We start from the raw sequence: 16,520 nt of genomic DNA, 5'->3' as shown, positions 1-16,520 counted from the left end.
CATGATGTTTTATTAGCATGTGGCACTCTCTCTCCCATTCATTCATCAAACCTTTCGTGAGCAGAGCATCCAATATGAACCAAACATCCTGGCCAGGGCTTGAACTCAGGTTTCATGCTGACATACCGCTCCAGTGGTCGAAGTTTACAAGTGGGCAATCCTAAAAGAGCACTGTATGGAGCTTAGCTGACCAAGTGGGAGAGCATACAGATGTGTGTGGTGCATTGCTAGGGAGCGGGCCAGAGTGACAAGATGAGGTTTGCCTGCAGGTCTGCAGTGTGCAGCCGATCAGCACATCATCATCTTAGCCTGACCAAAACAGAAAAATCCTCTCTGCAGAAAAAAATGAAGACTTCATATTACCATTGTGAATCCTCAGTTTAATGTTTGATGGTTGTTAAATTATAGGTGAGAGGAGAAATATTTTCCCATAGGACTTTGCGGCTCCTTCACACCTGCTGTGGCCTGGATCACACTGTAAAATATCAGATTTCAAGCTGTACTAGTTTGGTCGAGGCATCAGAAACCAGGCTTACTAATGAATGCAGCCCCTCCCTGTTCGCATGAACGCATTGCCTTCTAGGTTTGAGAGAATACACCCTCTATGTAATGCTGCGAGTGCCTCTTAGTACATGCTGCCTGACATTGGTTGTGCTCTTGTGGGATATTTGCATACTCACATTTGGACTTTATCAATCTTTTTGGTCAGTAGGCACATTTAATCTTAGTGTCTTTGTAGACGTTTATTTTCATAATTAGCTTAGAGGAAACTGTAAACAGAAAGAGAAAGGGTATTTTGGGTCACTTTTCATGCCTCTTTCAAAATTAAGTCTTTAGCCAAAAATGGGCGGAGGGTAATGCATTGGGGAAGAGCGAACCTAAAAATAGCATTTTCATTGCTCAGGAATGCCAAGGCCTATAAAGCGCAGAGAGAAGATGGAGTGACCTCCTTGTTAACAAGGCTGTGCTGAGAATGATGCTAAGTATACTTTAGAAACAGTTAGCCCTAATGGCCTGAAATTTACATATCATCACTGAAGAATATAAAAGTATAAATTGCTTTCATACAGTTAATAATTTTGTAATTATTCTCGGGGGCCTGTGTTTTTAAATATTAATCTTGTGAAAAATAAAATAGTGGCTCATAGAATTTTTAGTGTGTTTTTACATACTTGAAAACTAATGGTATATCTTTTTTTTCTATCTTTAACTACTTGATTTTGGAAATATGAAGTGTGTAGTCATGTGCCAGATATTTTTCTCCTTATTTTTTTATTCTATACAAAATATTCTTCCTACATAGCAGAAATTCTCAGATTCAAAATTATTTGGTGTGCTTGGTTATATTAGTTTGATTCATTTGCAACTGTGTACATCTGTAGCCAAACATAGATGTGTTCTTAAAAAGAGACAAGCAGGACTTCGGGCATCCTTGTGCATGACTGTACTCCTGCACTTGGGGGCCAGGGCAGGAAAATAAGAGCAAGTTTGAGGCAAGCCTGGGGTATATAGGGCTTCTTGGACAGCCTGAGTTACAGAGATGAAGGAAGGAAGGAGGGAGGGAGGGAGGGAGGGAGGGAGGGAGGGAGGGAGGGAGAGAGGGAGAGAGGGAGAGAGGCAGGAAGGGATGAAAGGAAGGAGGGAGGATGGATAGACTTTATAATAATGGGAAAGCAACTCTTCCCACTGAGAAGTGAGTACGCAAGCTGCAGTGGTGTCTTGGAGCATTCTAAGTTACTGTGATGACAAGGGTGTCTACAGAGTCCTTGACCTTGTAAGCAGGAATGGGATCGATAGCATTCACTCAGAAGGGTACGGAAGAACTCACCAGCTGCCAAGAGTAGTCTAAACTCAGTAGCAGTTCAAGCTAGATAAACCTAAGCACATGTCAGAACTGATAGCATTTGTGATTTATTCCATGCACAATAGGTAAATCTTGTTTTAATTTAAAAAGTGATCCATACGCATACTATGAACTCTAACTAATGCTGTATGCTAAAGTGTTTAGGCATGAAGTGCATTAGTCTTCATTTGTGTTATAATGCATAAACAAAGATGAACCTGTGAAAACATGGAAGTGTGGATAGAGAAAGCAGGACACACCCCATATGAAGAAAATGAAGAAACTCACTTACAGAATTAAATGGTAGGCAGTAGGATTGTCACTGCAGAATTCTTTAAGCTTTTGAAATATTCTATAGAAAAGTTTTTATGTGAAAAAAATATAGAAGACTTACTTTTGTGATTTATTCTGATATATACTGAAGATAGGAATTTCTCCCTTTTTTGTCTATCACAGCTTAAAAGTTTGTGATATATAAACGATCTTTGATCTCACTACGTTAATACCTTTTAAAATAAAAACTCCATATAGGCAATCCATTGATTAAGAACATTTTTAATGCTCTGTGGTAATTGCCTGTCACTGCTATAGCAAATGACTAGCAGCTTGTTTAAAACAGAAAACAGAACCGGAGTTTATTCTCTCACAGTGGTAGTGGATTGGTGTACTGAAGTCACTTTCACTGGGAGGAAGTCAAAAGTGCCGGCCTGCTGATGGTTTCCTTTTAGGTCTGGTGGCTGCTGGCAAGTATTGTGGCATGGCTGCATCACTGCAGGCTGCCTCCATGGTGATGAAGCCTTCTCTCTGCTAGAGCCATTGCCATCCAACTTGCAAGTACCCTCTGGTCAGCACGAAGGCCCAGATATACAATACAGGATAATGTTTCATTTAAGATATTATTTATAGGCTCTGGGAACTTTGACCTGACATATTGGAAGCCATTGTTTAACCTACTGAAGAATCAATCTCTCTCTCTTTTTCTCTCCCTTTCTCCCTCTCTCTTTCTTTTCCTCTCTCTCTCTCTCTCTCTCTCTCTCTTGCTCTCTGTCTGTCTCTGTGTGTGTGTGTTTGTGTGTGCGCACTCTTCTAACTGAAATGTGCAAAGACTTAAAATAATATTTAACATTTAACTGCACACTGTCTGCTAAGTTATGCTATATATGTTCGCTATATATTTTATGTATTTATTTAACCGGGGGGAATGGGCATAGTTTCCATAAATTCACTTACTAGACCATACATTTCTTTTTTGTGTATGTTATCTCTTAATGTTTCAATGTGATCAAAAAAATAAACAAAAAGGTGTGTGGGGTGCCAGTGTTCAAAGTGTCGGCACTATGAAAAATGCGCTCTAGGGAATTCTACTCTGTTCTAAATGACACCACAGTACTCATGCGGAGGACTGAAAGTCGACGAGATTATGAATTCCATTGGGAAGAGACTCCTTCATCTTCAGTTTGCATATCCAGTGGAAACTTTGGTGTTTGGACATGACATGCTTGCTTGCATGACCACCAGAGGAGACTGGCGGAAGTTACCCCTCAGTCTCAGAACTGTATCACTCATGTGCAGAGAAACATGGAGAGCTCACACCTGAACATTGGAAACATGTCTATTATCAAAACCAGTAGGTTTTCAAAGGGTTGTTTCTGTTTTGTTTTGTTTGTTTTGTGTGTGTATTTCACAGAGATGAAGGCTTGCTACAGTGTGCACGGGGACAGGGGAGGATAATAGTCAGGAGCTGGTTCTCTGTTTTATACCACGTGTGTCCTGGGGACTGATCTTGGGTTCCCAGACTAGGTGGCAAGTGTTTCTACCCACTAAGCCATCCTTCTGGCTCATAGATTTTCTACATGAGACATTAAAAATGTATAAAATTCTCAAGCCGTTGAATATCTCTGTTTTATTCCTGTGTCATATCTCAGTGTCTCACCCTACCAACTCCTCCTAGAGGTCAGTTTCTCACAGATCAAGGGCACCATGGTATTACAAAGTGGGAGGAGAATTCGTAAGTGTCAGGGATATTTTAATACTTTTTAAAGCTGTAACCTTTCCTTAGAGACACCTTAAGCACACCTGCTCTCTTGTTAGCTCATTTTGAGTTTCAGATCTTGTTAGAGATGCACCTGCATTGTGAATCTTATGAATACTTCTGCTCCTTCTCTGCCTCCTTGAAGGCTGATTCTAAAGTCTCCCACCACCTGTGGAAACTTGCACATCTGAATTCCAGTAATCCCAGACTGTACTTTTTTTTGCCTTTATTTTAAACCTACTTGGCCTTTCTCAGATACTTCTCTTTTAGACTTGTATGCTTTTTTAGAATATGACTGGATATGGATAAACAGATGATAAATTTAGAGCCATCAGTAACTATTTAGTCTGTGGCTGTATTGTTCCTTTCATTTGCATAGTCTGTCTGTGGTTTAAATCGAACCAGTATGCCAGTTAATGCTTGCCTGAATGTTGCACAGTTTTGCTTAAAACAATAACTTCTCATAGTTTCCCCTTTCTGGACTATGCCATGGCTTTAAATTACCATTACTTTCCCCAAAGTCTCTAAGGTTGTCAAGTGTCCTAAATGTATTGTATATCTGATATCAGCACAAAGTTAACACCTCAAAAAAAAAATTCTAATTTCTCATTATCACTGAGGTATAAATCATATAATTCCTTCAGGACTCGTAGAAGCATAAACCCGACTCATAGCATATTTGCCGGACATCCTTTTTAATGTCTGGCTTTCTTGGCACCACTTCATTCCACTGATCACTTTTGAAAGTAAACTGTTTCCCCTGATCCGTCCAATGTACTCTGAATGCCTGGACGTGTTCATGTATCTTGTTAGGCACTTGTGTTTTCCTATGTAGAGCAGAAACCTGAATATTCGTTGGGCATGGTGGTGTATGCTCAAATTCCCAGCGCTTGGGAGACAGAGACAGGCAGAGCTCTGTGAGTTCGAGGCTAGTCTGGTCTACAAAGCAAGTTTCAGGACAGAGTAACTGTCTGGAAGGGAGAGAGGGAGGGAGGGAGGGAGGGAGGGAGGAAGGAAGGAAGGAAGGAAGGAAACTAAGAGAAGAAAAGCAAAGCCTGAATACTTTCATTCCACGTCTCCTCCTGGCTGTTGATGCCAGTGTAATGACCTATAGTGTGGCATAGAGAAAGTTGCCCTTCTCATGTTCATCCATCCATCCCATAAACAAGGGAGTGCTGCCCTGTGAGCATTATTGGCTCCTCCTGCTGCTCAGCTTTACTATTTCCTGCAGAGAGCACCACTGTCCTGTAACAAACAGTGAAATGAGCCTTCTCCAGTCTCCATGTTTATTCACTGCCTCGCCTCTGCAAGTTGCTGCTAGGAGAACCTGGGTAATGCTTCCCCCAACACACACACACACACACACACACACACACACACACACACACACACACACGTTTCTGTCGCTCTTGAGGGCTAGTTTCATTAGCTTTCTGCAACTTTTCCTAAGATCAGAGATGCTTTTTTTCCTTTATGGGGAATCCTTTGATGACTGGTCCAGGCAAAGCCACCTGAATTTTAGTGATTATGGTATTTCAGTTGCTTAATTCTTTTGTCTAGTGCATTTCCATATTTTTTTCTTAATTTAGTGACAGTGTTGGCAATGAACACATATGTTTGTCAAGAATTATAGATAGACATAAATATAACTACCAGATACATTACTTACTTCTCCAATTGTAACTCTCTGTGTTGTTGAATAAATTAAAAGTTTGCAGGACTATCCTTGGACATATTTTGTTGGCCAGTGGAGTTTGGGGATCTAGGGCTTATTGTACCACCTTGACAGAGAAGTGTCAATTCCAGAGGTTTCCCCTGTCATTTCTAAACCCTACCCACCCACACTGACTGAAAGCTGAGATGTAGAGGGCTTTGTTTCCCCAAACTCCAGATAAATACATGTCAAATTAAATTAACCATCTTCCCTTTATATTTAAATCTTGAATTGTATTTCTGACATTAGTAATTTTTGATTGAGGTCAATATTTTCACTTATAGACATATATGAACATTTACTACAAGTATAATTGTTATTTCTTTTAAGTAAGATCTTTTTTGGTTGTATAAATATAAAAATTTGGCCAATTTCCTATAAATACTAGAACAAAGATGATTGACCTCTGATCCAAACAGTAGAATGTAATGGTGCAGGGCCAGGCAGCAGAGCTGTGGCCGCCCAGAGCTTTGGAAGCAGTGTGTTCAGCAGTGATGATCATTGAGCCTCAGAACACTAAGAGTTCAACCTCACAGAGCATCAGTTGGGTGAAATTGGTGTGGTGTCTCTGCCTGGGTGATCTTTCTCCTTCCTCTTTCGGAAAGCGTGCACCCATCATTTTGTTCCCAGTCTCTGATCTAGACCAATTTTTTACTGCTACTGTTTTAGGAACTAAGAAGATAATTTGACTCTTACATTCTCCTAATTTCAGGATTAATTGCTTGCATATAATCTCCATTTATAAATCACTCCAAGACCCCTTTTACTAGTTTCTTGGATGGCCAGAGGGTTACTTGGGCTTAGAAGCTAAGGAGGAGTTGCGGACTTGAGGATAAGGGCACGTGGCGTGGAAGCTTCGCCCTCTTCCCCTTGTGTTTGATTTGAGCTATCTAATTCCAACCTTCATGGATATCAAACTGCCACTCTCTTAATTTCCCTAGAAAACTACTAAACAACTTTTTTCTTATCACTACAACTGTTTGCTCAAACAAAATTTTGAGTACTGTTTTGGGATGCTTAGAACTATTGTTAGCTAAAGTGGGAAGTCATCTCCAACAGTCCCTTTTGTCTTTATGTCCCATGTTCTGTAGAGTTCCGAGGTTCTCTGCCTTCCCAAAAGAGAAGGAAACCTTTGGGCCGAGTGTTGTCTGAATTACCTCCTTGAATACAAAGGTCAAGAGTGGTCCGTATTGAACATCAGCATTTTGCTGTTTCACAAAACTCCTGTGGAGGTGGGCTGACTTGCAGAGAGTTCTGTGAAGGGGTAATTTGTCACTGCATAGTGTAGTTGTGGATATCTTGAGGTGAGGACATGTTTAACTCTCTTGTAAATGAGGCCTGGAATCTCGTCTCCTGAATGCTTTAATCGTCCACTAAAATAACGTACTCAGTCATTTTAAATTAAAGATGAGTCAAAATAAAATATCCGTTTTATGCGAAATACAAACGAGGCTCTCATATCAATATGTGACAGTTTGGATAAAGGTCAAGAAGGAGAGGGAGACAGTCCTCAGTTAGGTGTTTTGACCTCTGCTTCTACATAGATTTCAGACTTTCAGACAAGTCAGAACCCTGACAAATAGCTTGGAAATATTGCTGGCTACTATAGTTGATATTACTCGCTGTCAGTGGTAGGGATGGGTGAGCTGAGCAGGACTGTCCCTGACTGATGTTTTGCTGGAAAGCTGTTCACTCTGACGGACTACAACTCGTTCCAGTAGACAGTAGTGCTTTTGTGTTTGATCGTCTTGGGTTTTTGTTTTTGGTTTGTTTGGTTGGTTGGTTGGTTGGTTTTTAAGGGCCTGAACTTTTGCCACACATAGTAAACTTGTGTACCTTGTAAGCAAATAAGACCTTTTTACTGCTTGGTGTATTGAACTGTCAGGATACCAAAGAAAAGCACCAGTGGTAGCTTTATCCGAGTTGTACGGTGTCTGGACTCCCCTCGAGTCACTGAGGATGAACTGATAGAGCTCCTTGAACCAAAAAATAGAAAATAAACAAAAGAAGGTTTTCAACAATCACCATTTCCACACTACTTTCTTTCTTTCTCTCCCAGGGGAAAAAATGATCAGTTGGAAGGTCTTTAATAGAGGAAGTCTCTCCTTTAATTTCTTTTTTTTTAAACTGGTTATTTATTTCACTTACATTTCCAATGCTATCCCCAAAGTCCCCCACACGCTCCCCCACCCACCCACTCCCACTTCTTGGCCCTGGCATTCCCCTGTGCTAAGGCATATAAAGTTTGCAAGACCAATGGGCCTGATGGCCGACTAGGCCATCTTCTGATTCATATGCAACTAGAGACACAGCTCTGGGGGGAACTGGTTAGTTCATATTGTTGTTCCACCTATAGGATTGCAGATTCCTTCAGCTCCTTGGGTATTTTCTCTAGCTCCTCCATTGAGGGCCCTGTGATCCATCCAATAGCTGACTGTGAGCATCCACTTCTGTGTTTGCCAGGCCCCGGCATAGTCTCACAAGAGACAGCCATATCTGGGTTCTTTCAGCAAAATCTTGCTAGTGTATGCAATGGTGTCAGCGTTTGGAAGCTGATTATGGGATGGATCCCCGGATATGGCAGTCTCTAGATGGTCCATCCTTTCGTCTCAGCTCCAAACTTTGTCTCTGCAATTCCTTCCATGAGCGTTTTGTTCCCAATTCTAAGAAGGGGCAAAGTGTCCACACTTTGGTCTTCGTTCTTCTTGAGTGTCATGCGTTTAGCAAATTGTATCTTATATCTTGGGTATTCTAAGTTTCTGGGCTAATATCCACTTATCAGTGAGTACATATTGTGCGAGTTTTTTTTGTTTTTTTGTGATTGGGTTACCTCACTCAGGATGATGCCCTCCAGGTCCAACCATTTGCCTAGGAATTTCATAAATTCATTCTTTTTAATAGCTGAGTAGTACTCCATTGTGTAAATGTACCATATTTTCTGTATCCATTCTTCTGTTGAGGGGCATCTGGGTTCTTTCCAGCTTCTGGCTATTATCAATAAGGCTGCTATGAACATAGTGGAGCATGTGTCCTTCTTACCGGTTGGATCATCTTCTGGATATATGCCAAGGAGAGGTATTGTGGGATCCTCCGGTAGTACTATGTCCAATTTTCTGAGGAACCGCCAGACTGATTTCCAGAGTGGTTGTACAAGCTTGCAATCCCACCAACAATGGAGGAGTGTTCCTCTTTTTCCACATCCTCGCCAGCATCTGTTGTCACCTGAATTTTTGATCTTAGCCATTCTGACTGGTGTGAGGTGAATCTCAGGGTTGTTTTGATTTGCATTTCCCCGATGATTAAGGATATTGAACATTTTTTTCAGGTGCTTCTCAGCCATTCAGTATTCCTCAGGTGAGAATTCTTTGTTTAGCTCTGAGCCCCATTTTTAAATGGGGTTATTTGATTTTCTGGAGTCTACCTTCTTGAGTTCTTTATATATATTGGATATCAGTCCCCTATCTGATTTAGGATAGGTAAAGATCCTTTCCCAATCTATTGGTGGTCTTTTTGTCTTACTGACGGTGTCTTTTGCCTTGCAGAAGCTTTGCAATTTTATGAGGTCCCATTTGTCCATTCTCTATCTTACAGCACAAGCCATTGCAGTTCTATTCAGGAATTTTTCCCCTGTACCCATATCTTCGAGGGTTTTCCCTACTTTCTCCTCTATAATTTCTTTCTTAACCTTTCTTCCTAGTGTTTCCATTCACCCTGAAAGCAATGCCTATCTTTATTTAAATCTTAGTAATTTTGAAGATAGTACTGGCTCTCTGTTCACGGTTATGAATACTGATATCAAGAGCAGAAGTGAACAGTGTTTGATCCTTCACAAGTGCAAGCCTTATGTTCAACATTATACACGATCATACCTTGGTCCCACTTTACATGGAGAAAGTGTTGGTTTTCAATAGATAGATGTTAGCCTATTTCCAGTCTCCTTGCTCACTCTGTGGAATGCTTCCCAAAAGCTAGCTCAGTTTGTTAGTACGAAGTACTATGCAATGGCTAAATTAAAAATGAGATTTCCAAAATAATTTCTAAAACATTAATGGCAGAGTCAAATTTATTATAAGCCAGTTAGGTCAAGTCTCCGTTTCTACCCCTCAGAGAAACTTCAGCCATTTTCTTTTTTGATAGTTCAAAGAAATGTGCTATTTATATGTAGGCCTCTTTCTGCCTGAGGAAAAAATTAAATACTAAACATTTAAATTAAATTATAGCTAGAGACAACTATTCCTCCATGTAAGTTGTTCATGGCGACATTTATAAATGGACTAGGAAAACCCGTTTGGCTGTAGTATTATTGTTCTTTCCTTGCTGAGCTCTGTGACTCAAGAAGAAATCTACCTGTTGCTTAGAGTCCTTCAGGGCGAGTGGCCATGCCTAGAAAGAAGCAGGAGTTAACATGAGCCCTGCTTTCTCATCCTCAGAAGCTTCTAACCCTTCAGAAGGGCTGCAAGCTGCAGGAGCTGAAGCCTAGCCTTACCTTCTGGCATGCTTCCCGTGTATAAAACCACAGGAACAAGTTCCTATAGTGGTCATTTTGTAACCTTTCAGTGCCTTCCTGAGGGACAGAACAGGCTGGAGTAGGCCCCCAGTTAAGTGGGAAATGTCTACCCAAATCTCAGATTCACAAATCAGTCACTGGCTTTCTAGAGAATGGCATTTGGTAAGTGAGAACTTAATTGGTGTCCCAAGATAATTGTTGCTAACTGGTGGAGCTGGTGACATTTTGCATGTCACTCCTAGTTTCTACCCCTGTGGTATATTAAGAATGTTCTTTGAGAAAATGAGTTAGCATTTTAATTGCAAATCAATCTTTTTAAAAAAAAAAATCAGCTTATATATCGTCTATGAGAATATTTCCACAAGTGTTTGTAAGAGTTAGCAGTGAGTTTCTACATGGTACTCTGCAGTTACTGGTGTTACACAGAAGAGCATTCATAAGAAAGGATATGGAGAGCTGGGCAGTGGTGGTGCACGCCTTTAATCCCAGCACTCGGGAGGCAGAGGCAGGCTAATTTCTGAGTTCGAGGCCAGCCTGGTCTACAGAGTGAATTCCAGGACAGCCAGGACTACATAGAGAAACCCTTTCTCGACAAAACAAAAAACAAAACAAAAAAAACAAACAAAAAGAAAGGACATGGAGAATACAGAGCCAGAACGTTCTCAATATATCAACTTGGTGACATATGTTAAATTCCTGAAATAATTTAATATTTGTCCATCTAGTTCAGTTGCTTAGTCTGAAGACAAAAATAACTATATTACTCTGTTTCTATAAGCTAAGCTATCCTGTTACTTAAAAATTACCTATAACTCATAAATCTTATTCAAATAAGGGAAAATATGCTAGTCGTAGATTGTTTAATGGACATAGATGGTGTCTCTTTTCCTTCCTTTAAACCATGTAATGTTTCACGTTTTCTGAAAGCATGTAAGTCATGTCCACTGAGATCAGAACTCCATCCCATACTTAGAAAGAGAGTCAATCCGCTGTCACTATGCTTTCCTCGGGGCTGCCTTGTTTTCCGGGATCCTGCAGTATGACAGTACGAGCTTAAATGGCCCACCCATGAACCAGCATGGCACCCTCTGATGTTCACAGGGGTCTCGCTTCCTTCCACCTTGCTACCATGTGTAGACCTTGTCAACCCCTTTAATGCCTTCCTTGGGGTTGTGTGTCCACTCACACACACTGCAGTTTGTCTGTCTACAGTCCACACAATTTAAGTGAACTTACTAGCTTGCTTAGTTTTAGAAATGGCCAAAATCCAATTCTGTTTCTACAGCCTTTACATAGATGACTTTCTGGGCATGTTTGGCACTGTGAGGTTTCAGCGACATGTTTATTCAGCCTTCAACACACCAAGTCTTTGTACGTATTTACCAACTTCTTTACGGCACTCTTTCTATATCTTTTCTCCTTTTTCACCTGTGGTGTTGTTTTGTCTTGTTGCAGTTTTTCTCTCTTTGAATATATGTCTGCTATTCAAATAGGATTGTGGCTTGGGAGAAACCATCCCAAAGCGTCCTTAGAGCTCCACCACTCCCTGTGCTAATGCATCTAATGGGGATATTTCTTTTCACACCTCGAAGGTGATTGAGTCCGTCCTTTACAGGAAGATTTGCACACCAGTGTCTGGCAGCTCCAATTAGCTTCTTTCTGGTTTGAAGCACATCACACACAGTAACAAGGTCTCCCAGGACACTCCTCCTACAAACAGTGCAGTCATATTTCCTCATTAGTTCCTTTCATTGTCACTAATGCCATGCTCTGGCTTGTGAGAAGGAGACAAGAAGCATAACAACTCGGTAGCATGTAGAATGGGTCATTGTTTTCCATAAGTCAGGCTCTTTTGAAGTCCTTTGATAATTTTGAGGCTTGCACAGCTTAATTCATTAACCTTTAACCTTCTTATAAATCAGATGATTAGGAATCTATTTCTAAGAAGAGAGATTTTTTTTCTTCCTTTGAAACTGAGAAATGCTTTCTTTTCTTAAAAAAAAATGAAAGAAAGAAAACACCTTACATAGCTCACAAAATAACCTTTTGTTTTTTAAATTTTAGAAAATGCTTCAGGTGTATTTTAGAACATTCTCCAAAGCAAGTGAGTATAAAATTATTGAAAATAATTTTGGACACTTTGACTGTCTTAGAACAGGTTTTCTGGCACTTTTCTCCATTCTAAAAGAAAGAACACACACACACACACACACACACACACACACACACACACATATCTCATTCTCAACAGAATAGCTGTTTCTTAGTAATTTACAATCATAAGACTTCAATTCTTTTTTCTTCACACCCCTGCCAAAGCATAAAAGCAAGAAAACAATCTGAGGGCAGACAATTCAGAATAAACTAACGAGTATCTACATGGACATGAGATGCTTGCTCTGGAGGAAAGGGTTTGCAGGGAGCTGCATTTTGAAGCAAATGATGTAGGACCTCCAGCCAAGGTCAAGGTCTGTCCCTAGGTTCTTTCCAGGCAAGGCTGGGCTTGGGTCTTTCCTTTCCCTTGTTAAGGATTTGCCTCCCTGTGAGGTCTAGAGCTCAGAAGGACCACCTAGGCCTAATGGCTATGATACCTTTTGGTATTTTCCATGCCATTCATTTACCCTTTATCATACTTCCCCTAAGAATTCGTAACTGCCCCTTTTTAATTCCCATACTGCCGTGCGTATCCCTGGATCTGTGTAGAAGGCTTTTAAATGGTATTTGGGCATGATGGGGGCAGGACGTAAAAGAATTGGGGATGTTTTAAACTCTTGATTCTGATTGTAGGTGCGTACTCATGCCCTGCCTTTGTGTACTGATGTAATTCTCTTACCATGTTGAACAAAGCATTTTCTTGTGGGATATATGGATAGGGACAGGAATGGAGAAGTGGAACATCTAAATGTCACTTCTGTCACACTGCTCAGGATTAACAAGATGATCCTTTAAAAACATCATTACCTTTTAAAAGTATTTGACACCATTGTTAAGTTTTTCATAAGTACCTATCGTATAAATTTCTATAATATCTATTATGTGCCGGATGGTTTTATGCATATAAATATGTTTATATCATATGATAATATATTTATGTCACATAAATATATTAAGTATGTGTATTTATATAAATACAGATATGTGTCTAGAAACTCACATGACTGAACCTTTAAGAGCAGGTGATTCTTCACTTACGGAACCTTCGCTTACGTTTTCCTCTCATTATCTAGTTTGAAAGGTTATAGTCATTCATGACCTTGTAGCTGCTTACCAGCTCTTGAGCAAACTTCCTAATTTTGCAATATCTACACATACTAATTTATACATCCTGTCTGTCTCTCTGTCTTTTGGAGAAAACCCTTAATGTTCAGTGATTTGGGGCATGTCTTATTTGATGCGTATGCTGGTTTTCCGCTGTGAGACAGTGCCTGACTCTCTGGTATAGTACCGTTCTCTCTTGCTCCCTCCTGCCCTCTGTGAGTCTGGAATGCTTGTGTGGGCTTGGGCCACATCTAGTAGTAAATTGGAGAGGAAAGCATCCAATGGAAGCTGCATTTGTTTAGCATCTTCCACAGCCAAATATGAGGTCAGGCATTTTGAGCTATCTGTATGAAGCATGGGAATAAAATACAATTATTGCATTGTTTTTTCTTCCTGTTGTCGCCACAACATATTGGATTAGCTGTTTTTTTAATCTAGTAAGGACGGTAAAATAATGGATCTTCATTCTTGCAGGACGTGGTCAGGAAATTTTAAATCATTAGGATTACGTAACAATGTATGGCTTTTATCTTTTTATTCTTAGCACAAGAAAATATTTTATTCATTTTAAGTCATACGAAATATTTGGGCTTTGTTTGAGCTGTTTGATTTCTTCTTTTAGCTTTTCTTTCTTGTGAACTTATTAAAACGTTGCATAAAGCCAAATGATACAAAGCTAGGTGTTATGTTTCCCTTCACAATAATCCGTGTCAGTCACACTTGTATTATGTTACTCTTTCAAGATTTCTATTGTAGTTACAAAAAAAAATCCTGTTTTAATCATAAATCTTTTTATATAAAATAGCCAAAGAAGCGTGTTTCCCTGGCTGCCCTAGGAAGCCTGAAATGTTTATCATTCTGTTAGGACAGAATTCTATAAAAGTACTTTAAAAGAAAAATATGCCTTTCTTACTAATTTAACCTTCAGTAATGAATTGTACAGGATAAAATTATATAAAATTCCCTGACATTTTATGAAGCTCCCTACAAATAAGCCAGACAGCAAATGAAATATCTGAAAGACAGAGATGGATGCTGAGTGAGTTTTGATGGATTGTACACACAGGTATCAAATTGCTTGAACCTCACTTCCTAGAAAAGGTTAATGACTCCTTTTGCTTTTTACCCTTTAGCTTAACTGCTATCTATACAGATTAACCAGGGGCTGCATTGAAGGGCACCCATGCCTGCGATTCTGTCAGTACAGCTTGCTGTTGTTAGAGCAGACTGAGCTTTGGAACAGCTAGTGTGGATGATCATTATTTTTAAAATTCACTGAATTCTCTACCAGAGTTCTGCGAAGGCTATATTGAAAAATGTTTTAATGTAAGTGAAAATCAAAGATGATTTTAAAATATGTAATTATATAATTAGTCTATATAGCACTTCATTTAAATTATTAAAAACAAATCATTTTTCCTTTTCTTTTTATAATTTTATTAGTTTATTTTCTCTCTGCTTCCTCCTCTACTCTCCCCTCCCCCATCCACCTTCCTTTCTCCTCAGAGAAGGGGAGACCTCCCATGGGTATCAGCCAGCCTTAACATATCAAGTTGCAGTAGGACTAGGTTTTATGTTCTTCGTCAGGTATGCACTAGACTCCTTGAGTCTTAGACAAGGCAGCTCATCTAGGAGGAAGGGGTCCAAAGGCAGGTTACAGAGTCAATTATAGCCCCTGCTCTAGCTGTTGCAGTCCCACATGAAGACAAAGCTGCATATCTGGTACATATGTGTAGGGAGCCTACATCCATTCTATGGTAGTTCTCTTTGGTTGGTGGTTCAGTCTCTTTGAGCTCCTATGGGCTTCATGTGGAAAAACAAAAACCACAGGATAGTTAAAGAAATCCTGTACAATAAAAACTCTTGGAGGTATCACTACCCCTGATTTCAAGCTGTACTACAGAGCTATAGTAATAAAAACGGCATGGTATTGGCATAAATACCATGACAGGTTGTTCAGTGGAATAGAATCGAAGACCCAGAAATAAACCGCATACTGATCAATGCTTGATTTTTGACAAAAAAGCCAAAACTCACAATCGAAAAAAGAAAGCATCTTCAACAAATGGTGCTGGTCTAAATGGATGTCTGCTCGAAGAAAATGCAAATATATCCATATTTATCACCCCGAAAAATGAAACATTTTTAAAGTGAAAGTCTTATCATTCTTGTATGTTCAAATTTTATGTCTTGTATCAGTTATACTGTTTTACAGCCTTGGGTTGAATGTTGAGTTAAATTTCTTCATTGTGCATTTAATGTTCAGAATTAAAAGTTGAACTCTGAATAATTATTCCTTTGAAATAGCTATCCACCTGTATACCACAATTCTGGGTTATTATTTTATATCACTTCATATGGATCATGGGCTTACCATACCACGTTGGGCTTAGCATCCAAACACTCAGCAGTCGCAAAGGAATATCCTCCTCCCAGCTCCTGGGTTTTAGGGCATGGAATGAAGCCATATAGGAGTTAATGCACTCAACTTGAAAGCAGAGCTGTAAGTCTTCCTGATACCTCCAGTGAGGTGTGTTGAAAGCAGAGCACATAAGATCCTGACTCTTCCTGAGGATGCGTGGTCCAACACTTGCTGATGTGCCTGGGATGCATTGATGTAGTACCACCCTTTGTGTGTTTCAGGTGTGTGGAGGTCATTGCAAAGGAAGGACAGAACCTGAAAGAGCTGTACCTGGTGTCCTGTAAGATCACTGATTATGGTATGTAATGACCCTTGCCCTAACCCCTTACCCTTAGACGAACAGAGGTCTTAAAAATCAACAAAAGTTATTTAAAGAGAAGTCAAGAATTACTTTAAACAGATTGTTCACTTATGCAATTCTGATGAAACAAAAGTAAAAAGAAAAATAATAGTCTAGAAATCACAGTAGAATGGATGTGTATGTGAGCTCAGTGCACAGTCTGATATGAGGAGAGTGCAGATTGGAGAGCAAGGAAATGCAAATAATTGTCAGGTCAATTAAATGTCTGACCTCATGAGCAGGACTAATAAAATCAGTGTGTTGAGTTTGCTGCCTCACATTAGTTCTATGTAAGGTGTGTCCCTGGTGTTCAGATGGCAGGCCCTGATGCCACATCCTAGGGGACACTTTAAGAGGGATATGAAGTGTCTGTGTGCATTGTCTCAGCGCTCTACACAACCCGA

The 16,520-nt window shown here is 39.9% G+C and overlaps 1 protein-coding gene across 2 annotated transcripts in view; it reads left to right on the top strand.

Moving 5' to 3' along the window:
* The window catches only part of Fbxl17 (F-box and leucine-rich repeat protein 17), a 458,236-nt gene that overhangs the window by 263,086 nt on the left and 178,630 nt on the right, over window positions 1–16,520 (top strand). Inside the window, exon 7 of one of the 2 annotated variants that reach the window (NM_015794.1) lies at window positions 15,998–16,074. The exons of the other annotated variant lie outside the window; for it this stretch is intronic. Coding sequence (NP_056609.1) covers window positions 15,998–16,074 — 77 coding nt within the window. The remainder of the gene's footprint in view (window positions 1–15,997; window positions 16,075–16,520) is intronic. 2 annotated transcript variants of the gene reach the window in all.

Source organism: Mus musculus, chromosome 17 (assembly GCF_000001635.26).
Source record: "Mus musculus strain C57BL/6J chromosome 17, GRCm38.p6 C57BL/6J".
Lineage (NCBI taxonomy): Eukaryota > Metazoa > Chordata > Mammalia > Rodentia > Muridae > Mus > Mus musculus.
The sequence above is the reverse complement of the archived record's forward strand: the minus strand, read 5'-3'. Positions and strand labels throughout refer to the sequence as shown.